General features: G+C 34.9%; 1 protein-coding gene across 1 annotated transcript; it reads left to right on the top strand.

Moving 5' to 3' along the window:
* The first annotated feature begins 5,261 nt into the window (after positions 1–5,261).
* LOC131160479 (probable LRR receptor-like serine/threonine-protein kinase IRK) lies at positions 5,262–10,149 on the top strand. Its single transcript, XM_058116199.1, has 2 exons — positions 5,262–7,493; positions 8,412–10,149. Exons 1-2 carry the CDS (start codon positions 6,037–6,039, stop codon positions 9,856–9,858), a joined length of 2,904 nt encoding a protein of 967 aa, XP_057972182.1. The 5' UTR covers positions 5,262–6,036; the 3' UTR covers positions 9,859–10,149.
* The last annotated feature ends 7,371 nt before the right edge of the window (positions 10,150–17,520 follow it).

Below are 17,520 nucleotides of genomic sequence, written 5' to 3'. Positions count from 1 at the left end.
ATTACTAATAAATTGAAAACAAAAAATTTAAATTAGCACAAATATTAATTATTTTAATTAGAAATTATATATAATGTTAATTATAGATATTAATTATAAAGTTTTAATAAAAAAATTAATTATTTATTTATTAGAAAATAATTAAAATTTTAATTAAAATATGTGTTAAGATTGTTAATATTTATGTTAATTAGCATTTTATTTGACATTTTTAATTTTTTAGATAAAATTAATATTATTATTTTATAAAAAATTGATACAATAGTTAATATTTAGACACTATATTGCCTTCAATCATTTCAGTTAATCGGCTATTAAGTGTTAAATATTTTAAATGTATAGTTGTTAAAAATAAATCTTAGCATGTTTTTGTGTTGAAAAATACAATTGCTTTTCATATATTCATTATACGCATGTCAAAGGTACACGGGTCATCTTCTTAAAATATCTATTAGGATTCTCATGTTGAACCAATTATTGACATGGAATCTTTTGTACATTTCTGAGAATCTTACAATCTGAACAAAATAAAAATATTTTCATGAGACCGGCATTCTATTCTTAAGAATGAGACTCTCAAAAATGTCATTTCATAAGAATATTTTTTATGCCACAAACCAAATGATCCCCAATAGTCTAATGCATTTCGTCAAATACTACAAAGAGAAGGGACAAAGCTAATTGGTGAGTTCATCTAGGGATTCTGAATCTAAATTTGTCAATGAATTTGAACAAAAAATAATTTTATTTATTCTATTTATATTTACACAAAATTAAATTTAAAATCTAAAATCTAAACAACCCAAATTTAATTGCATAACATTATTCTAGGTTGGAAGAATATGTGCACTGCAAAGTCAATTTCTTTTTTCATGAATAAAAATATTTGATGGGCACCATTCAACCCCTCCTCCCTTCTTTTTCAATTAAGTATGCTAGATGGTTTGATAGTATTAAAAATCAAGTGCTAATTAATGATTGTGTTTAACCAAAAGCAAATTTTTTTAACATGAATTTGTAAATTTAATGTTTTCTTTTTTTAGTTTTACATTTCTCTTGTAGCTAATTAATCTTCACTAGGAGTGGAAATCGAGAGATAATATTTATGAGTTTGAATAGCTGGTAGAAAGCTTCAAGTCAAAAATAGAAGGGATTACAATTGAAGGAAAAACAATAGCTTTAGATTGGTTGTAATATCGGTGCCTTTTACTGAGGAGTTCCATTAAATTAACGCTATATTTGGAAGCGTAGATTTTGAATTTTGGATTTCGATTTGAATAAATTTGGACAGATTTTAATACAATTATATATCATATCTTATCCAAATTTAATACAAATTTAAATCCAAGTTCTCTCCAAACAAAGGGTAAATGTAGATTTAATAATATATGATAATTAATGTAGACACCCCATTTTTTCAGAGCTTTATATAGCTGAATTTGAGTTTTTTAGGTTAAATTTTAGTGCCCTCTTGGGTGTTTTCCTAGTTCAATTTCTAATTTGTATATGGTTTTGTGAATATTCATTAATACAATGAAAGTGGGAAAATATATGGAAAGCAAAAAAATTTTAAAAAATATTGAATACATGGAAATAAAAAAATCTAGAAAAACAAAATTTGGCTGGCTAACATATTTATGTTTGCACTTGCACACATAGGAGAAAATTTCAATTAGATATGGAGTAATTGCAAATCAAAGTTAAAGTAACCAATTTGATTAATCAATCATAATTAATTGGGGTTACTCTCATTTGGAATAGGGATTTTCAAAAGTTTGAGGTGGAGACAAATTGGAGAAAAAATTTGAGAAAGAATTGGAAATTGAGAGTGAAAGAAAAGTTGAGAGTTTAAGAGGTTGAGGTTTGGAGAGGAGAAGCTGGAAGGTGGCATATTGGAAGCTTGCTATGCTCTGATTTGCAATGGTAGAGCAGAAGATGGATATTTGGGAAAGGCAAAAAAGGAAGAAAAAGGCAAAAAAGGAAGAAAACAAGCTTGCGGATTGGAGGATTTAGAAAATAGAGGTTAGTTCTTTAAATTTTGTATTAATTAGTTGAATACTGTTTAAATTTTTTGCATGATTGAAAATTGCTAAATTTTAAATTTAAGATTATATAATTTAAGTTCAAATTTGGACAGAACCTTTGAACAAGAATTCAAGTTCAACCCAATAAGCCTAAGAATTCCTTCATGCATAATACTCCAAACGAGTGTATAAGAGGTGCTAATGCCTTCCCCTTACATAGTTGAATTCTCAATCTCAACTTTGGTAAAAACAAATTGAAACTACTGGTTCCTTGGCCTTATGACTAGTCTAGAGACTAATCAACAAGTAGTAATTAGGTGAACTAAGCACACTTAGGAAAATAATAGCTTAGTGACGACTCCATCGAACCTTCGATATTAGTATCCCTCGCCAATCTGAACCTTTTTTCGGAACCTTACGACAATTAAAAATATTGAAAATTGCTATTGTGAGTTAATCTCACTTTGGAATGAGTGGATGTTGGGTGTTTATATATGTGGTTGGATCCAAGAACGTCTAAAGGTTAAGCATTTGTGTCAAGTTAATGGTCACCCATATACATCAAGTATGCCCATGATGAATCTTCTTATCCTCACAAGTGGTATTAGAGTGGATGGTTTGAATTGAATTCGAGCGTTCTTGCATGTACTTTTGCAGATGTAGTCTTGTAGAACAGGAATGGTGGATCCTACAAATGCTAATCCTGCATAAGTGGACTCCTATGGTTTTCGAGACTTTCTCATGGTCAAGTAACGACTCCTAATTGGTTGCATGACATTGATCAATAATTGCTTCTATTCAGTCTTATAAATATATATTTTTTTATTTTTAATGCGAATATTAAGTCTTATAAATAACTTTTCTTATTTATATTTTTAACTTATAAACTTAGTTAGACCAATGTCTTACCAACTTGTTTCAAAAACATCCAAGAAATCAAACTGCACTTCTCCAAAAACATCCAAGAAATCAAACTGCACTTCTCCACAAGTGTAAACACTCATAAGATATCCTTGATGAGGTTGAAATAATTTGAGGAGCATAATGTTAATAAGAAAATTATTGAGTAGTACTGATGAAAGGGCTAACTTTACAAATGGGGCATGATGATTGATTGTGCAAAATGTTTTGGGAATACCAACAAGACCCAACATAACTTATAACACTATGCTCCATCCAATGGCCCTATATGTTGGGTTGCATTGCCTTTGTACACAAGCATATATGATTATTTGAAACTCTAAGCAAGTATGATTATTTCAAGCTCATCAAGGATACTTTTATTATTTTAAAAATGGAACATACTTTGATTTCACACTTTCCAAATCATGAACTTTGTGTCTTTTTAAATACCCTTTTTCTTTTCCTTTTTTAAAAAAAAAAAAAAATTTTTGAATTTAAATCTATATAGATTTGAACAAAAAGTGATATAAAATCGTGTTAAATTTTACCTAAACCACTCAAATTTAGATCCAAAATTCAGAGAATCATACTCCCCAGCACAACATTTCTCTACATTTGAAAGCATAAAAAAATTGGACCTTACTTTCAGATTTGCTATGTGAATAAAGCACAGTGCAAAATAGTATTGAAATTCTTTCAAATTCAACCCTAAAATTTATGCTCCCAAACACCACAGTGCACATGTGACAAGTGAAATCATGGGCATACGTGGAACTTGTGCATTAAACACTTAAATCCTATAAATTTTTTTGGAACAGTAAATTGAAAATGAATCATATTAGGGTTTGATGTATTTGGATGGAGTATCATGGGAGACATTGTAATGATTAAAGTTTGAAACATACACGGTGAAGATTTCAAATTCGAACTATGAGAGTAGCAAGAAGAAATATGAGATGTAAGATAGATTAGTTCCGACTACGTAGCTCAAACTTAATAGAACATTATAATATATATTATATACGGATGGAGCATCATAATATAAGTTTTTTAATTATTTAATATAGTTTCATGCCTTAAAATTATGTCCACTAGGTGTGGTCGATTATATGAATTTTTTTTCCCAATTTATGCCATCACAGTCAATTTCTTTGGACAAATTTGAAGTACAATTCAATAGTAAAAACAAAAAATTAAAGACAAAAATATGGACCATGTCGTTTTATAGTCACATGCCTTTAATTTATTTTAGCTGCATGTGGGGCTTTTGGTTTTCACCTCGGGGCTTGGGGCTGAGAATCCCACTTCAGTTTGACTCCCTGTCTTTCCTTTTCTTTAGAGGCCTTTTTCTTTTCCTTTTTTTATTTTTTTCTCTATTAATAATTATATACTTTAAAAAAATAATAGTGGAGGGGCGGGGCTTGTGGAGTGAGTGAGTGATGGGAGGAATATTTGCGTCCCCCATCCCCTTCAAGCTTTCGCGGCCTTTCCTCCCCTCCTTTTTGCGGTGGTGGACCGCGGCCGACGGTGGTGATGGTGGTGGTGTTGCATCCATCACGTTAGCATGACTCTTAAGCATGATTATATCTTTCTTATATCTCTTTCTTTTTAAAAAAGAAAAAAAAATTATGTATGTAAGCATGTATTTATTAAACATAGGGGTGACAAAACGGATTATGAACTGGGTTTGGACGGGTCATAAACGGATCGGGGTTAAATAGGTTCAGGTTCGTGTTGACCCGTTTATTGAAAGGTGACTATTATGTAAACCCAAATTTGCTCATTTAATAAATAGCTTATCCGTTTAAAATTTTAAATATTTTTTTATATTAAATCATACACTTTTGATTGAAATAAAAGTAAAATAATAATGTATGTTTAAATAAAATTAAAATAAAATATTTATAAATTTTAAAAAATTTTAAAATAATAAAAATAAATTATAAAATATTTTTACTGTTTCAATTATTAGAAGTGAATTCTGAAAATATAATAAGTAATTAAAATAATTCGAGTACTTTTCATTAATTATAATATTTTCGATTTACATGATTTAATTTTATTATTTTAATTTTTAAAATTCATTTCATTTTAAATTCAATTTTGCAAACAAAAGTCAGGTCCACCATTAAAGGAGAGAGCCTAGTGGGCCGAGCCCAGCCCACCTCAAGCGGTTGGTAAGTGGCCCCCGTAGCAGGCGGCCCAACCACGTCAGACAGACAAGCACTGAGAGCGTGACACGTTTGCGACGGCCATCTCCACCTAGGATTCTCCATTGACCAAACGGATCCTCCGGCTCTCATAAAGACGGCACGCCCAGCACAAAGCGCCACTCCTCACTCTGTCTCTCTCTCGCTCTCGCTCTCGCTCTCGCTTTCGCTTATTATTACTCGCCAATATTATTATTTGTTTATTACATTTATTATTTTCCCCTGTCTGAGAACTGCCTCTCCCTGCTCTATTAATCCCGTTCTAGGGTTCCGACTCTCCAGGCGTTCCGGCGACCCCGCGCTTTCCGGCTACTTCTCCGGCTCCGGTGTTCTTATTCCGGTCCCGTGTCAGAATCCGGTTGCATTTTCGGAGCTCGATACCTCTGCTTTCTTTGATTTTTAGTTGCAGAGATTGCCGGCCTGGGGCCTCTGCATTTATCTGAGCGAATCCTCCTCCTCCTCCTGTTTTTAAACGCCGAAAAATTGGAGGAAGTAGATACTGGTTTACGATTCCCGAGCAGCGAATCCGAGAGTTTTTCGTTCGCTCATTGTGTAAAATTGCTCGGACATTGTCTGTGCTCTCTCTCTGTGTCCAGAATCTTTTTTTTTTTTTCATCTTTAAGTTCGTTTTGCTGATAGATTAACGGATAATTTGAGAGCTCTGCTGCGCGTCACTTAGCTGCAGCTGTAGTTTGGTTTTCTCCAGCTTGTACAATTTCAGTCTAATATTGGTATTGATTTGTTGTAGGGGCAAGAAATTTCGCCTTTTCAGCTTCTGTTGTGTTCCCATTTACATATATACTTCTCTCGTTATCCGTTTTGATTTTTCAGCTGTGCTTCAGTTGAGCCCCTTCGAATGGCTTCTTGGAATTTTTGAATCGCTGGGGACTGAATTGAAAATGCTGCTTAACCTCCTGGTTTTTCTTCTCATTGCTCGGGCGGTGGGTGGAGACTGGAACCCGTCACTGAACGACGACGTTCTAGGGCTGATCGCCTTCAAGGCGGACCTTCAAGACCCTGAAGGTAAGCTCGTATCGTGGAACGAGGACGATGAGAACTCCTGCAATTGGGTTGGGGTAAAATGCGGTGATCCCCAAACCAACCGGGTCACTGAGCTCGTCCTTCAGGGTTTCTCTCTTTCGGGTCGGATCGGCCGAAGCCTCCTGAAATTGCAGTTCCTCCGAACACTATCCCTAGCCGACAACAACTTCACGGGTTCCATACACCCTAGTCTGGGTCGCCTTAGCAGCCTTCAAGTTCTTGACTTCAGTGCTAATGATCTCTCGGGATCAATACCGAATGAGTTCTTTCAGCAATGTGGGTCTTTGCGGGCTGTTTCATTTGCAAGAAACAATCTTTCAGGGCCGATTCCGGATTCTCTAAGCTCCTGCTCGGCGATAGAGGAGGTTGATTTCTCTTCTAACTGGCTTTCTGGCCCGTTGCCTTCTGGGATTTGGTGGATGAAGGGGCTTCGATCTCTCGATTTGTCGTATAATTTGCTTCATGGTGAGATTCCGGGAGGAATCGAAAATTTATATAATTTGAGTGCAATTAATTTAGGGAAGAACAGGTTCTCTGGGCAGCTGCTCGAGGGCATGGGAAGCTGTTTGTATCTGAAATCAATTGATTTTAGTGAGAATTCTTTTTCCGGTAACCTGCCAGAGTCAATGCGCAAACTTAGTATGTGCACTTCTCTAAATTTAAATGGAAATTCATTGTCAGGTGAAGTCCCTGATTGGATTGGAGAATTGAGTAGCCTTGAGACTCTGGATATTTCCGCAAATAGATTTTCAGGTCAGATTCCGAATTCAATAGGAAGTCTTCAAAAATTGAAGGAATTGAACTTATCCATGAATCAGTTTGTTCAGATTTTGCCGGAGGCGATGGCCAATTGCATTAGCCTGTTGGATTTGGATATTAGCCAGAATATGTTGACGGGTAATATTCCGGCATGGATTTTTAAGTTGGGCTTAAGGAGCATGCTGCTTTCGGGAAACAGGCTCACTGGAAGCATCGAATATCCTGCTCTCCCATCAATGGAGACCTCATATCAAAGCCTTCAGGTTTTGGATTTGTCTGCAAATGCATTATCGGGCAGAATACCACTCTATATGGGTAATTTTAGCAGCTTGCTGTCCTTGAATGTGTCCTGGAACTTTCTTAGTGGTCCTATTCCAGTGAGCTTAGGTGACTTAAAAACGACTCATGTTCTCGATTTGAGTAACAATTGGCTGAATGGAAGCATTCCATCTGAAATTGGAGGAGTCATTTCATTGAAGGAACTAAGGCTGGAGAGGAACTTCCTAAGTGGAACAATTCCAACGCAGATTGAGAAGTGCTCATCTCTTTCCTCTTTGTAAGCGTCCTTCCCACCTTTATTTTTATTTCTAAATTTGCCTTTTTCTTTTGGGAAGATTTAAATTATTATTCCTCACTACTTGAAATTGTGCCATGTTTCTGAGTCACTAGCGATATTGAGGTTGCTTGTCAATCTAGTGTCCTTCAGTATCCTCAGTAGAAAGGTATCGAACTTAGATTTGTAGCCGTAACAGTTTCTGTCCACAGTACTGTATTTAGCAAATGTTATCTAGTGTGACTACTACTTAGAAATTATATTCACTGCCCTAAAGTGTTTGAGGTTGCAACTCAAGCCGGATTTTCATGTGGAGATGACACATCAGGGTGGCCTCATCGGCGTCTAACTCCAGCATTTGTAGTTGGATAAAAGAGTGGGGTGAGAAGCATTTCTTTCTCTCTCTTTCTTTTGCATCCTTGACTGTTAAATCTGACTTGAAGCAGTTTTGGATGAAAATATTTTCTGGGAACTGTTTGTTTGGCTAGATATGTAAGTGTTAGATAGATGTAAGATCCTTCTGTTATCATTTTTGTCATATTTTAGGAAGCAATTTAGAATTGAGTATAGAGTTTTCACCAGATTGTATTGAGAAATAAGCATGATATATATGCTCTAGGGCATGATTAACAAGGGTATCCTTGGTCTATCATGGATCATCAGTTGTTTTAATATTGTAGCTAGTTTTCTTCTTCCATTAATGCAAGTTGTCTATGTACTACATTATATTAGAATCTGAAAAATTAGGGTATAAAATTGCTTTATTTTCTCATCCAGAAAAAAAGTTCACCTGTCTTTTGATCTGGCACTATAAAATGATTTTGTAGTGTATGTCATTAGTTATTGATTTCTTAATCTAAGTAGTTTGGAGATTTATCATTTTGACAAGTTTCCCTTTTGGTGCTTTTCTCAATTTTGCAGGAATCTATCTCGAAACAATATCACAGGACCGATTCCTGTGGCCATTGCAAACCTCACCAATCTCCAGATTGTAGACTTGTCTTCAAACAACCTCTCTGGAAGCCTACCCAAAGAGCTGACAAATCTTTCTCGCCTTCTCATCTTTAACATATCTCACAACAACTTCCAAGGTGAACTACCTCTTGGTGGCTTCTTCAACACCATCCCCTCCTCATCAGTATCTGACAATCCATCTTTATGTGGTTCTATTGTCAAACGCTCCTGCCCGTCTGTCCATCCCAAGCCCATCGTCCTTAATCCAAACTCTTCTTCAGACTCCAGTGGGCACCCATTCTCACCAAATCCTCAACACAAGAGGATCATACTCAGCATTTCAGCTCTCATTGCGATCGGTGCAGCTGTTTTCATTGCCATTGGTGTGGCAGCCATTACTGTCCTCAATATCCATGTCCGTTCTTCTATGTCGCGCTCTGCTGCTGCTGTCACTTTATCTGGTGGGGACGATTTCAGCTGTTCTCCCACCACTGATGGCAACTATGGAAAACTTGTTATGTTCTCTGGTGATGCGGACTTTGTTGCTGGGGCACATGCACTGCTAAACAAGGACTGTGAACTTGGTCGTGGTGGGTTTGGGGCTGTTTACCGAGCAATCCTTCGAGATGGGCGCTCAGTTGCCATCAAGAAGCTCACTGTCTCCGGCTTGATCAAATCCCAAGAAGAGTTTGAGAGGGAAGTGAAGAAACTTGGAAAGATCAGGCACCAAAATCTTGTCGCACTTGAAGGGTATTACTGGACCCCATCCCTGCAACTCCTCATTTATGAATACATCTCCTGTGGGAGTCTGTACAAGCATCTTCACGAGGAATCAGGCCAAAACTGCCTTTCTTGGCGGCAGAGGTTCAGCATAGTTCTTGGTATGGCAAAAGGCTTGGCCCATTTGCACCAATTGAATGTAATTCACTATAATCTCAAATCAACTAATATTTTGATAGACAGCTCTGGTGAACCAAAGGTGGGAGATTTTGGTCTGGCTAGGCTATTGCCCATGTTGGACCATTATGTTTTGAGCAGCAAGATTCAGAGTGCACTTGGCTACATGGCTCCTGAGTTTGCTTGCCGAACAGTGAAGATAACTGAGAAGTGTGATGTATATGGGTTTGGGATCCTGGTTCTCGAGGTGGTGACAGGGAAGAGGCCTGTAGAATATATGGAGGACGATGTGGTGGTGCTTTGTGAGATGGTGAGGGGATCACTGGAGGTCGGAAGGGTGGAGGAGTGTGTCGATGTGAGGCTGCAGAGGAATTTTCCGGCAGATGAGGCAATCCCATTGATAAAGCTTGGTTTGATATGTGCATCTCAGGTGCCATCGAACCGGCCAGATATGGGAGAGGTGGTCAATATTTTAGAGATGATCCAATGTCCTTCAGAAGGCCAGGATTTGGAATGAGTTTTAACTTGTAGAGATTGGAAAAAGCAAAATATATATAATGGGTTTTCCGGCGAAGTGGAATCCGGTATGTCCTGCTAGTAGAAGAAGAAGAAGATTGTTGAAGGTTCTTTTTTCGACCTTCTTTCTGTTTGTTGTTTTGTGTTTTTCGGTTTCTGTTTGTAGTTCTGTTGCAGTTAATCTTACCGGATTCCTTTTCACCGGTTCCAATTTGGGGACCCTTTTGGATATTGTTCTGATGATGATATTTCTTTCTATAAACCACAGCTGCTGAATCTGTTTTGTGTGTTTTATTTTATGTTGACTTTGTCTACTCTCTAGCACATGTTGCTTGTGGGTCTCCACATGTGTTGCTTCAAATTCAAATCATCCTCAATCTTTGTATCCACTTCACCTCCAGGTGGGCCATGGGGTGCCCACGTGGCAGCATGATTGACACCTGTCACAAGATCCTTGGGTGTTGCCACTATAAATTAATCATTTAAAATTCAAAACCCCACCACTCAAAAATGCAATATCTTCTCATGATACCTCATTATCTCAGTATATTTTTATTGATACATGATAATGACAGAGCACAAGCTGTTGGGAATATGACTCCTATCCTCCTTTATTTAAAGCCTACAACCAATAGTTTAATTTTGAGCAAAAGGGTTCTTTGTCACCTTCTTTTCATTGGGAATTCTTCTCTTCTTTTTTTTTTTTCTTCTCATTTACATGGTTCCTTTAAAAAAAAAAAAAAAAAAAAAATTTAGATCCTGGACATCATCGTTAGCACTCCCAACTTCCAGACACTATTAATTAAATATATATAGATATTAGGGGGCTGTAGCAGGCAGTGGCGGTGGTAGGTTGGTAGCTCTTACAACAAAGATGGTGTTGGTGATGGTGTTAGTCAACTCTTCTTGTTATTATAATAATAGTTAGAATAATAATAATCAGTGCTTGGAAGTGAAGTTAGGGTTCCTCAAATGGGGAAGGACCCAAGGGAACCCAATCAATGGGCTTTGAAATTTTAACAAAGGCACATTACGCATTCACATGGGGGCTGGTCCTCAAATGCATTCTTCAGCTTTTTCAAAATGGAAGATGATTTGTGAGTGGTGATAATTATGAGTGCGTGCAAATATCCCTCTCCATTAACTTTTTTTTTTTTTTGTTAAGACGCGGGAACTCCTGCCACCGATGAGTCCTTTGAACCTCCTCCACATTAGATTACCAACCATAGGACACAATCCTCCTCCACATCAATTACTGGCTCCTTGAATGCATCTACCAGGATTCGAACTCCCAATGCTCCTATTGGAGAGGTGGTTTGTGAATTGTGAGATGGTTCGTTTCCATTTCAAATTCATTTTAAAATTAAAATTCAAGACTTTTATATTAGAAGTTTCGAATTTTAATATAGTTGTACTTTCTCCATCTCCATTCTCTTTTACCCCTTCTCAAATCTCTTTTTTAAATCACATTATTTATATCTCATCTAAGTGTGCAAGTTTCGCATTTTAACAATACACAATAAGAATTGTACATTTTTTAACCATAAATAAAAGTTGTAATCTATCTCTTATCTCAAATTTTGATTAAGACTCGAAACTTTTAATTTCAGACTCATAGTTAATCCATTAGGATGGCTACTCAATGCTCGACTTGATAATGACTTACTCAAACTCATTTATTAAGTTAAACAAGTTGAGTTCGAGTTGGTTCATACTCAACTTGTTAAACTTGCGAGTTGATCCATTTAATAGCTCGAGAGCTGGCTTGTTTATCAACTCGTTTATTAGTTCGCTAGCAATTCGTGAACTAAGTCGATATTAGGCTTGTGAACAAATTCAATATTAATCAAATCAAATTTTTGATTATAATTTTTATTTTACTTTAAACTATATTTTTAAAAGTTATATTTTTTAATCATCAATTAATTTAATTAGTTAATGGTTTGGTCCATTTTCTAGTTTGAAACGAGCTTTAGTGGAGCCAAGTTTGAGCTCGAACTCAACTCATTTATATGTGAAATAAATTTGAGTCAAGTCGAGTTCGAGCTGAACTTGAGTTATACATATGTTAAATGAGCCAATGAGCCGACCTCGAACAAAAAATTTTAAACTCGAGTTGAGTTTGAGCTCGTTTATGAATGAAGGAGCCGAGCTCAAGCTCATCACAACTGAACTCGACTCGGCTCGTTTGCAACCCTAAAGATGACTCAAAATCTCTTTTATGTTGTTTCCATTTGCACCTACCATTATTACTTATTCAATCCATGCCTCCCTATGCACAATAAAAGAGGGAAAAAAGTTTAGATTGCATTCACTTGTGAAAAGCTATTTTTATTTTTTACTTTAAATTTCTGAGGACATAAGTGTAGATTATCACTCTAAATCAAATGAGAATATCTCGGTCATCATCTCAAATCTATCATTCAGAAAATAATTTTTATGTTTTCTTTTTTCTTTTTTGATTTTTTGGAGGATATTTCATTTTTTTAGTTATAAAATTAAGTATCAACAAGAAATCTAAATGTACCATATTTTCATATTATTCTTTAACTTTTTATCATGTACTTATTTATATATAAGGGACATAATAGAAATCATATTAAGAAGTCTAAGGGTGTCACACTTAAGTGGCTTCTAGATTAATTATCTAATAATAGCATACAAATTTTAACAAATTGTTCTAATAAAATTAAAATAAAATATTAAAAACTAATCCTTAAAATTGTCTGAGAGTAAAAATTATAATGACTATTTTATATGATTTTTTAGTACTTCGAAATCTAAAAAAAATGATAAAAATATTTGAACTAATAATGGTCCTCGATCTTAATGGTTTCTCAAAATCTTAAATTTAAAAGTATGTATTAAGGTGACAGAGTTTGACTGTATGAACTTCTATACCCAAAATAGATGTGTTGACCAAACTGTGCTAGACCTCGGCTCACCCATCCGAAGAGATTTCTCACATAATAGAAAAAAATACAAAACACAATCTAGAAAAAGTCTAACTAGGTAATTGATTTTTGCAATGCTTTGAAAATTATTAGTCTAACTATGAGGGCAAAATGTGAACAATGAGTGAGGATTTGAATGGGATTGGTGGGATTTAAATAGTAACAAAAGGAGCATTTTAATAGTAAAAGTAATGCAAGCATGCATAAGTGGGGATTGAGAAGCAAGGGATTGCTTTTTGGGAAATGTGGGGAAGTGTTGAATTGTGATGGCAGGACAGGGAGAATTTCCCTTTCCCTTTTTCCTTTTCCTTTTTCTTTTCCTTTTCCTTTATCTTTTCTTTGTATCCTACTTTATTGAAAGACACAATTATGATGGACACCATATGAACTTTCACTCATACTAAGCACCATGCCCCTTCTTGGGTTCAGCTTCTAATGCCCAAAGGCCTTCATGGCAGACAGATGCATCAAATCCCCATTTCAGATTATAAAGCAACCAAGCATGCCTATCATATTATATGTGTGTGTGTGTGTGTGTGACAGAGAGAGAGAGAGAGAGAGAGAGGTATAATTTATCCAAGAGCAAGCATGAGCTGTTCATCCAGGATGAAAGGAATCACTTGGAATCAGCTACTGCCCATGGAATATGTAACATGCTATGATAATACACACACACACAACATTATGAAAATTTGGGTCATGAGTAGAAGTTAGGTTTGTGGCTTTTATTGTACTTTTGATTCCCATAAGTCAAGGATAGAGGGGTGTTGTGTTCATCAATTTTATACTTTTATTTCACTTTTGTATTATGTTTTATATATTAACCCTATAGAAGTTGCATCAATTTCTACACTTTTATGAGTGAAATATTTTTTTTATTTGGATGTCTTTCATAAGTAATAATCTCTTAACGAGTAATATTTTTGTTGAATCCTATGAATGTCTCACGAGTGACTTTTTATAAATTATTTTTTACGAGTCAACAAATATTGGTTGTGAAAAATCAAAAGCTAGAATATATTTTTTGTAGCTAAATTGCTTTTTTGGTAAATCACAGTGGTTTGCCTTAAAATCTCTCATAATTATTTCTAACATCTTTTCTTATTAATTTAAAAAAACCTACGCTGACTCTCCTTAAAATTAATTTAACTGGGTGATGTTAATAAACAAATAAAACACTTATCCTTCATTTCTTATATGATGTTGTAAGGAAAAGCAAAATCATGGAGTAGCATAATCTTTTTATTGGGTTAAAAGGGCATTCTCCCATTAGATAATATGTGGGAGTGTTAAGAGTAAGCAAAATGGGAGGATCGTTGATACGAGTTTAAAAGCTAAAATTAGCACAATGTCAAACCAAAGGTCACTGGAAGAGACTCAAAGGCTACTAAAGTGAAATTAGATGATACTATAACTGATTTCATAACTAGATGTAGAATCAAAATGGCCACTACGCTAATGGACCGTCAAATAAATATTGGCTAGACATTGTGATCAAGTATCTCGAAACTTTGTTCCAAGATAAAGTGCTTATCCAATGATTCTCGAACTTCCATGTATTAGTTTTTAACCCAATAAATTTGCTTGAACATCTTCTCCATAATAAAATTGTAAATCACAAAAAAAGAAGAAACATAGAATAGCTTAAAAATTAGCACTTGCTTTAACTATCACTATATAAATTTTATAAAAAAATAAGAAATTTCTATTATTTGACTAATATTATCATAGAAAGTTCAATTAATTTTTGTGGTTATGCAAAAACATAATGTATGTTAGATACATGTGCTTTAACTCTCCCCCAAATATCATTGCACAAATTTTAAAAATTAACAAATTACTATTATTCAGCCTAGAGTTTTTCAAAAAAAAAAAAAAAAATAATAATAATAACTTGTTGTGCACACAATATGTGTATATGAAAATCTTCATATGTATAATTCAAAAATAATGCATGAACCAAATGAAATTACCTAATCACTTATAATTAATTTGTGGAGTAAGAAAATTATAGTATTTTTTTTCATAAATTAGTGCTTGTCTTATATTTTTTTGAAATAATATGAAATTTCTATTTTAAGTATTCTTTCTTTCCCTTTAATGATAAAGTCAATGGTAGTAATTAATATTCTAAATTCACTTTGAGATCTCCTTGTATCACTATTTAATATTCAACCTAAGACCAACGGAAATGGGAATTAGGACACAAAAAATAAAAAAGGAGCGAAGAAGGAGGGAAAAAAATTAGGGGGTTTGTGACTAAAATGACCAATGCCACCATGTAAACATTGCCAAGATAGGAGGCTATCATTTGGTAGCCACCATATTCATCATAGCCCTTGATTGAAACATATACCCTTAGTTAGACCATTGAACATTAACATAGTAGTAGTCTCTTTGTTATTTAAGATCACTCATCTATAAAAGTGTGCATCCAAAAGGAAGTTGGAATATGATGCCTAGGGTATGGTTCAGGTGGTAGTGCGGGCTGCGGGAATGCCTCTCACGAGGTCAGGTGTTCAAACCCTCTCGGGCTCATTTCCGTCCCTAAACTCCTGAATTTACCCTTCCTTTGGAGTTGTGGGGTCAATTTCAAGGGGCGCACGATTAGTCACGTGAAACGTAAAACGGACGCGTGGATACCCGATACGTAATCCAAAAAAAAAAAAGGAAGTTGGAATATGGAATGAAGGAAACTCCAATGAAGATTGTTGCATTACCCTAAGGTCAATTAAGTAAATATTGCATTCATCTAGTAAGAGACTCCAAGTATCACATTTAAAGTTTGACCACCCATTCCATCTCCTTTCCTATAATAATAAAGAAATATCTTTCATCAATCCATTATGCTTGACTTAAGATTTTTTTTTTCTTTTCCATAACTATTGTCTATTTCTAACTCTTGCTATTGTTTGATGCCTTTGTTTTTTCACATATTTGAGGTGGAGTTTTGATAATTATTTATTGCTTTACTTGTGCAATAGGGAGCCAAAACAAGATAGGTGATAAAAAGGTGTGAGGTTCTTTTATGATCATTAACTACTTCTTGACCTAATCTTGTCATACATGAGTGTAGGAAGCCTACTAGTAGGTTTAGTCCCATTATGTATTAATGTTCCATCATCATAAATGTTGCCTAGCTAATCACTGTTAGAGACATCAATTCTTTCTTTCTATTCTTGACCTTAATTCCTTAATCTCACCCCTTAATTCCTGGCGCATTATAGCCTTTTTATCATATTCTTTTTAACCTTTACCTCAGCCTACTTTTCGTCCTATGGATAAAGCCCTCCTTAAAGCCTTGCTAGCATGAGTTCCTTGGCTCTTTGTTATATTGAGATTGTAAGACAAAAAATGAATGAAATAAGAAAATAAAGTAAAAAAATAATGTAAAGTGTCCCCATTTTTAGTTCTGATCTTTGCTTAACCCTTTTTAGCTGCTTGATTCATTCTTTCAGCCTTCCTAAATAAAAGTAACCCCAAACTTTTTCATCACCATCATCTTAAGCTTTACTTGTGTTTTTTACCCAATATTCCGAACCATTCATGAATATGCTTAAGTGGTAACATTGACATGTGGAAATGGAGTCTTGGACCTTGAACTCTCATGAAAAGAGAAAATTTGAAGCCTTGAGTTCTTGTGGGAAAAAAAAATTTGAAGCCTTGAGCTCTTGTGGGAAAAAAAAATTTGTGGATCCTTCATTGCAATCATAAGTTTCCATGAAAAAGAAATTTTGGAGCCTTAAACCTTCAAGCTCCCACATAAAAGAGCCTTGAGCTCTTGTGAAAAACAAAATTTGGAGCTTTGGACTCTAGTGAAAGGGAAAAGAAATTTCTAAACTATGACCGCGTGAGAAATTTTGAATCCTAAGTTTTCTAAATGTGAAAATCATTGACCTCAACTTGATCACGCAGTTGCTGACCTCCTACTCACACAATGCTAGTATAAAAATTGTCAATCTTATACCAACAATGAAATCAATTATCTCTCTGTGACATTGTGGAAAAGTGCAACAATTACTGACCTTATCCTAGTCATACAAAAATTAACTTCTAAGTGTGAAACTTGTCAACTCTATCCTAGTCATGCAATCACCAACCTTCCGTTCACAAGATAGTAAAGTGTGAAAATCCAAAAATTTATCTTAGTCATACAATCCAAACCTAACCACAGTTGTCTAATCATGACGTTATCTTGATTATTCATTTCATTGAATTTGTCTAAGTCATACAATCATTACCTTGTCCCAATCACTATATTCAATCACAAAAGCTTTAAATGGGAGTAGAACTAACACAAAATGCAGCCAACCTTTGCCTATTCTTGAAATCCAAAATTTATCCTCGTTGTGCAATCCCAACCTTATTTGGTTACTCAATTATGAACTTATCTTGGTTATACTTTTCATTGGTGCTATCTCAATCATTTATTCTTGACTTCATCTCAGTCGTTCTCTTCAATCACTGAAGCTCGAGATGATCAAATTCGCCCAAAACAAAATGCAATAAAAAGACTCCCTATCTTGGATGAGATCACCCTTGAGGAAACGATATAAGCTAGTTCTTAGTCAAGCAGAAGGGTCTCAGATATGAAAAAATTAATCGAATGTTAGGGGGAGACATGCAACCATTCATGAATAAAGTCAAAGAGTATCTAGTGTAAAAGTTTGCAAGGATATTGATCTCATAAATGAGGGAGAATATTATGA

Source organism: Malania oleifera, chromosome 7 (assembly GCF_029873635.1).
Source record: "Malania oleifera isolate guangnan ecotype guangnan chromosome 7, ASM2987363v1, whole genome shotgun sequence".
Taxonomy (NCBI): Eukaryota; Viridiplantae; Streptophyta; class Magnoliopsida; order Santalales; family Ximeniaceae; genus Malania; species Malania oleifera.
The sequence above is the reverse complement of the archived record's forward strand: the minus strand, read 5'-3'. Positions and strand labels throughout refer to the sequence as shown.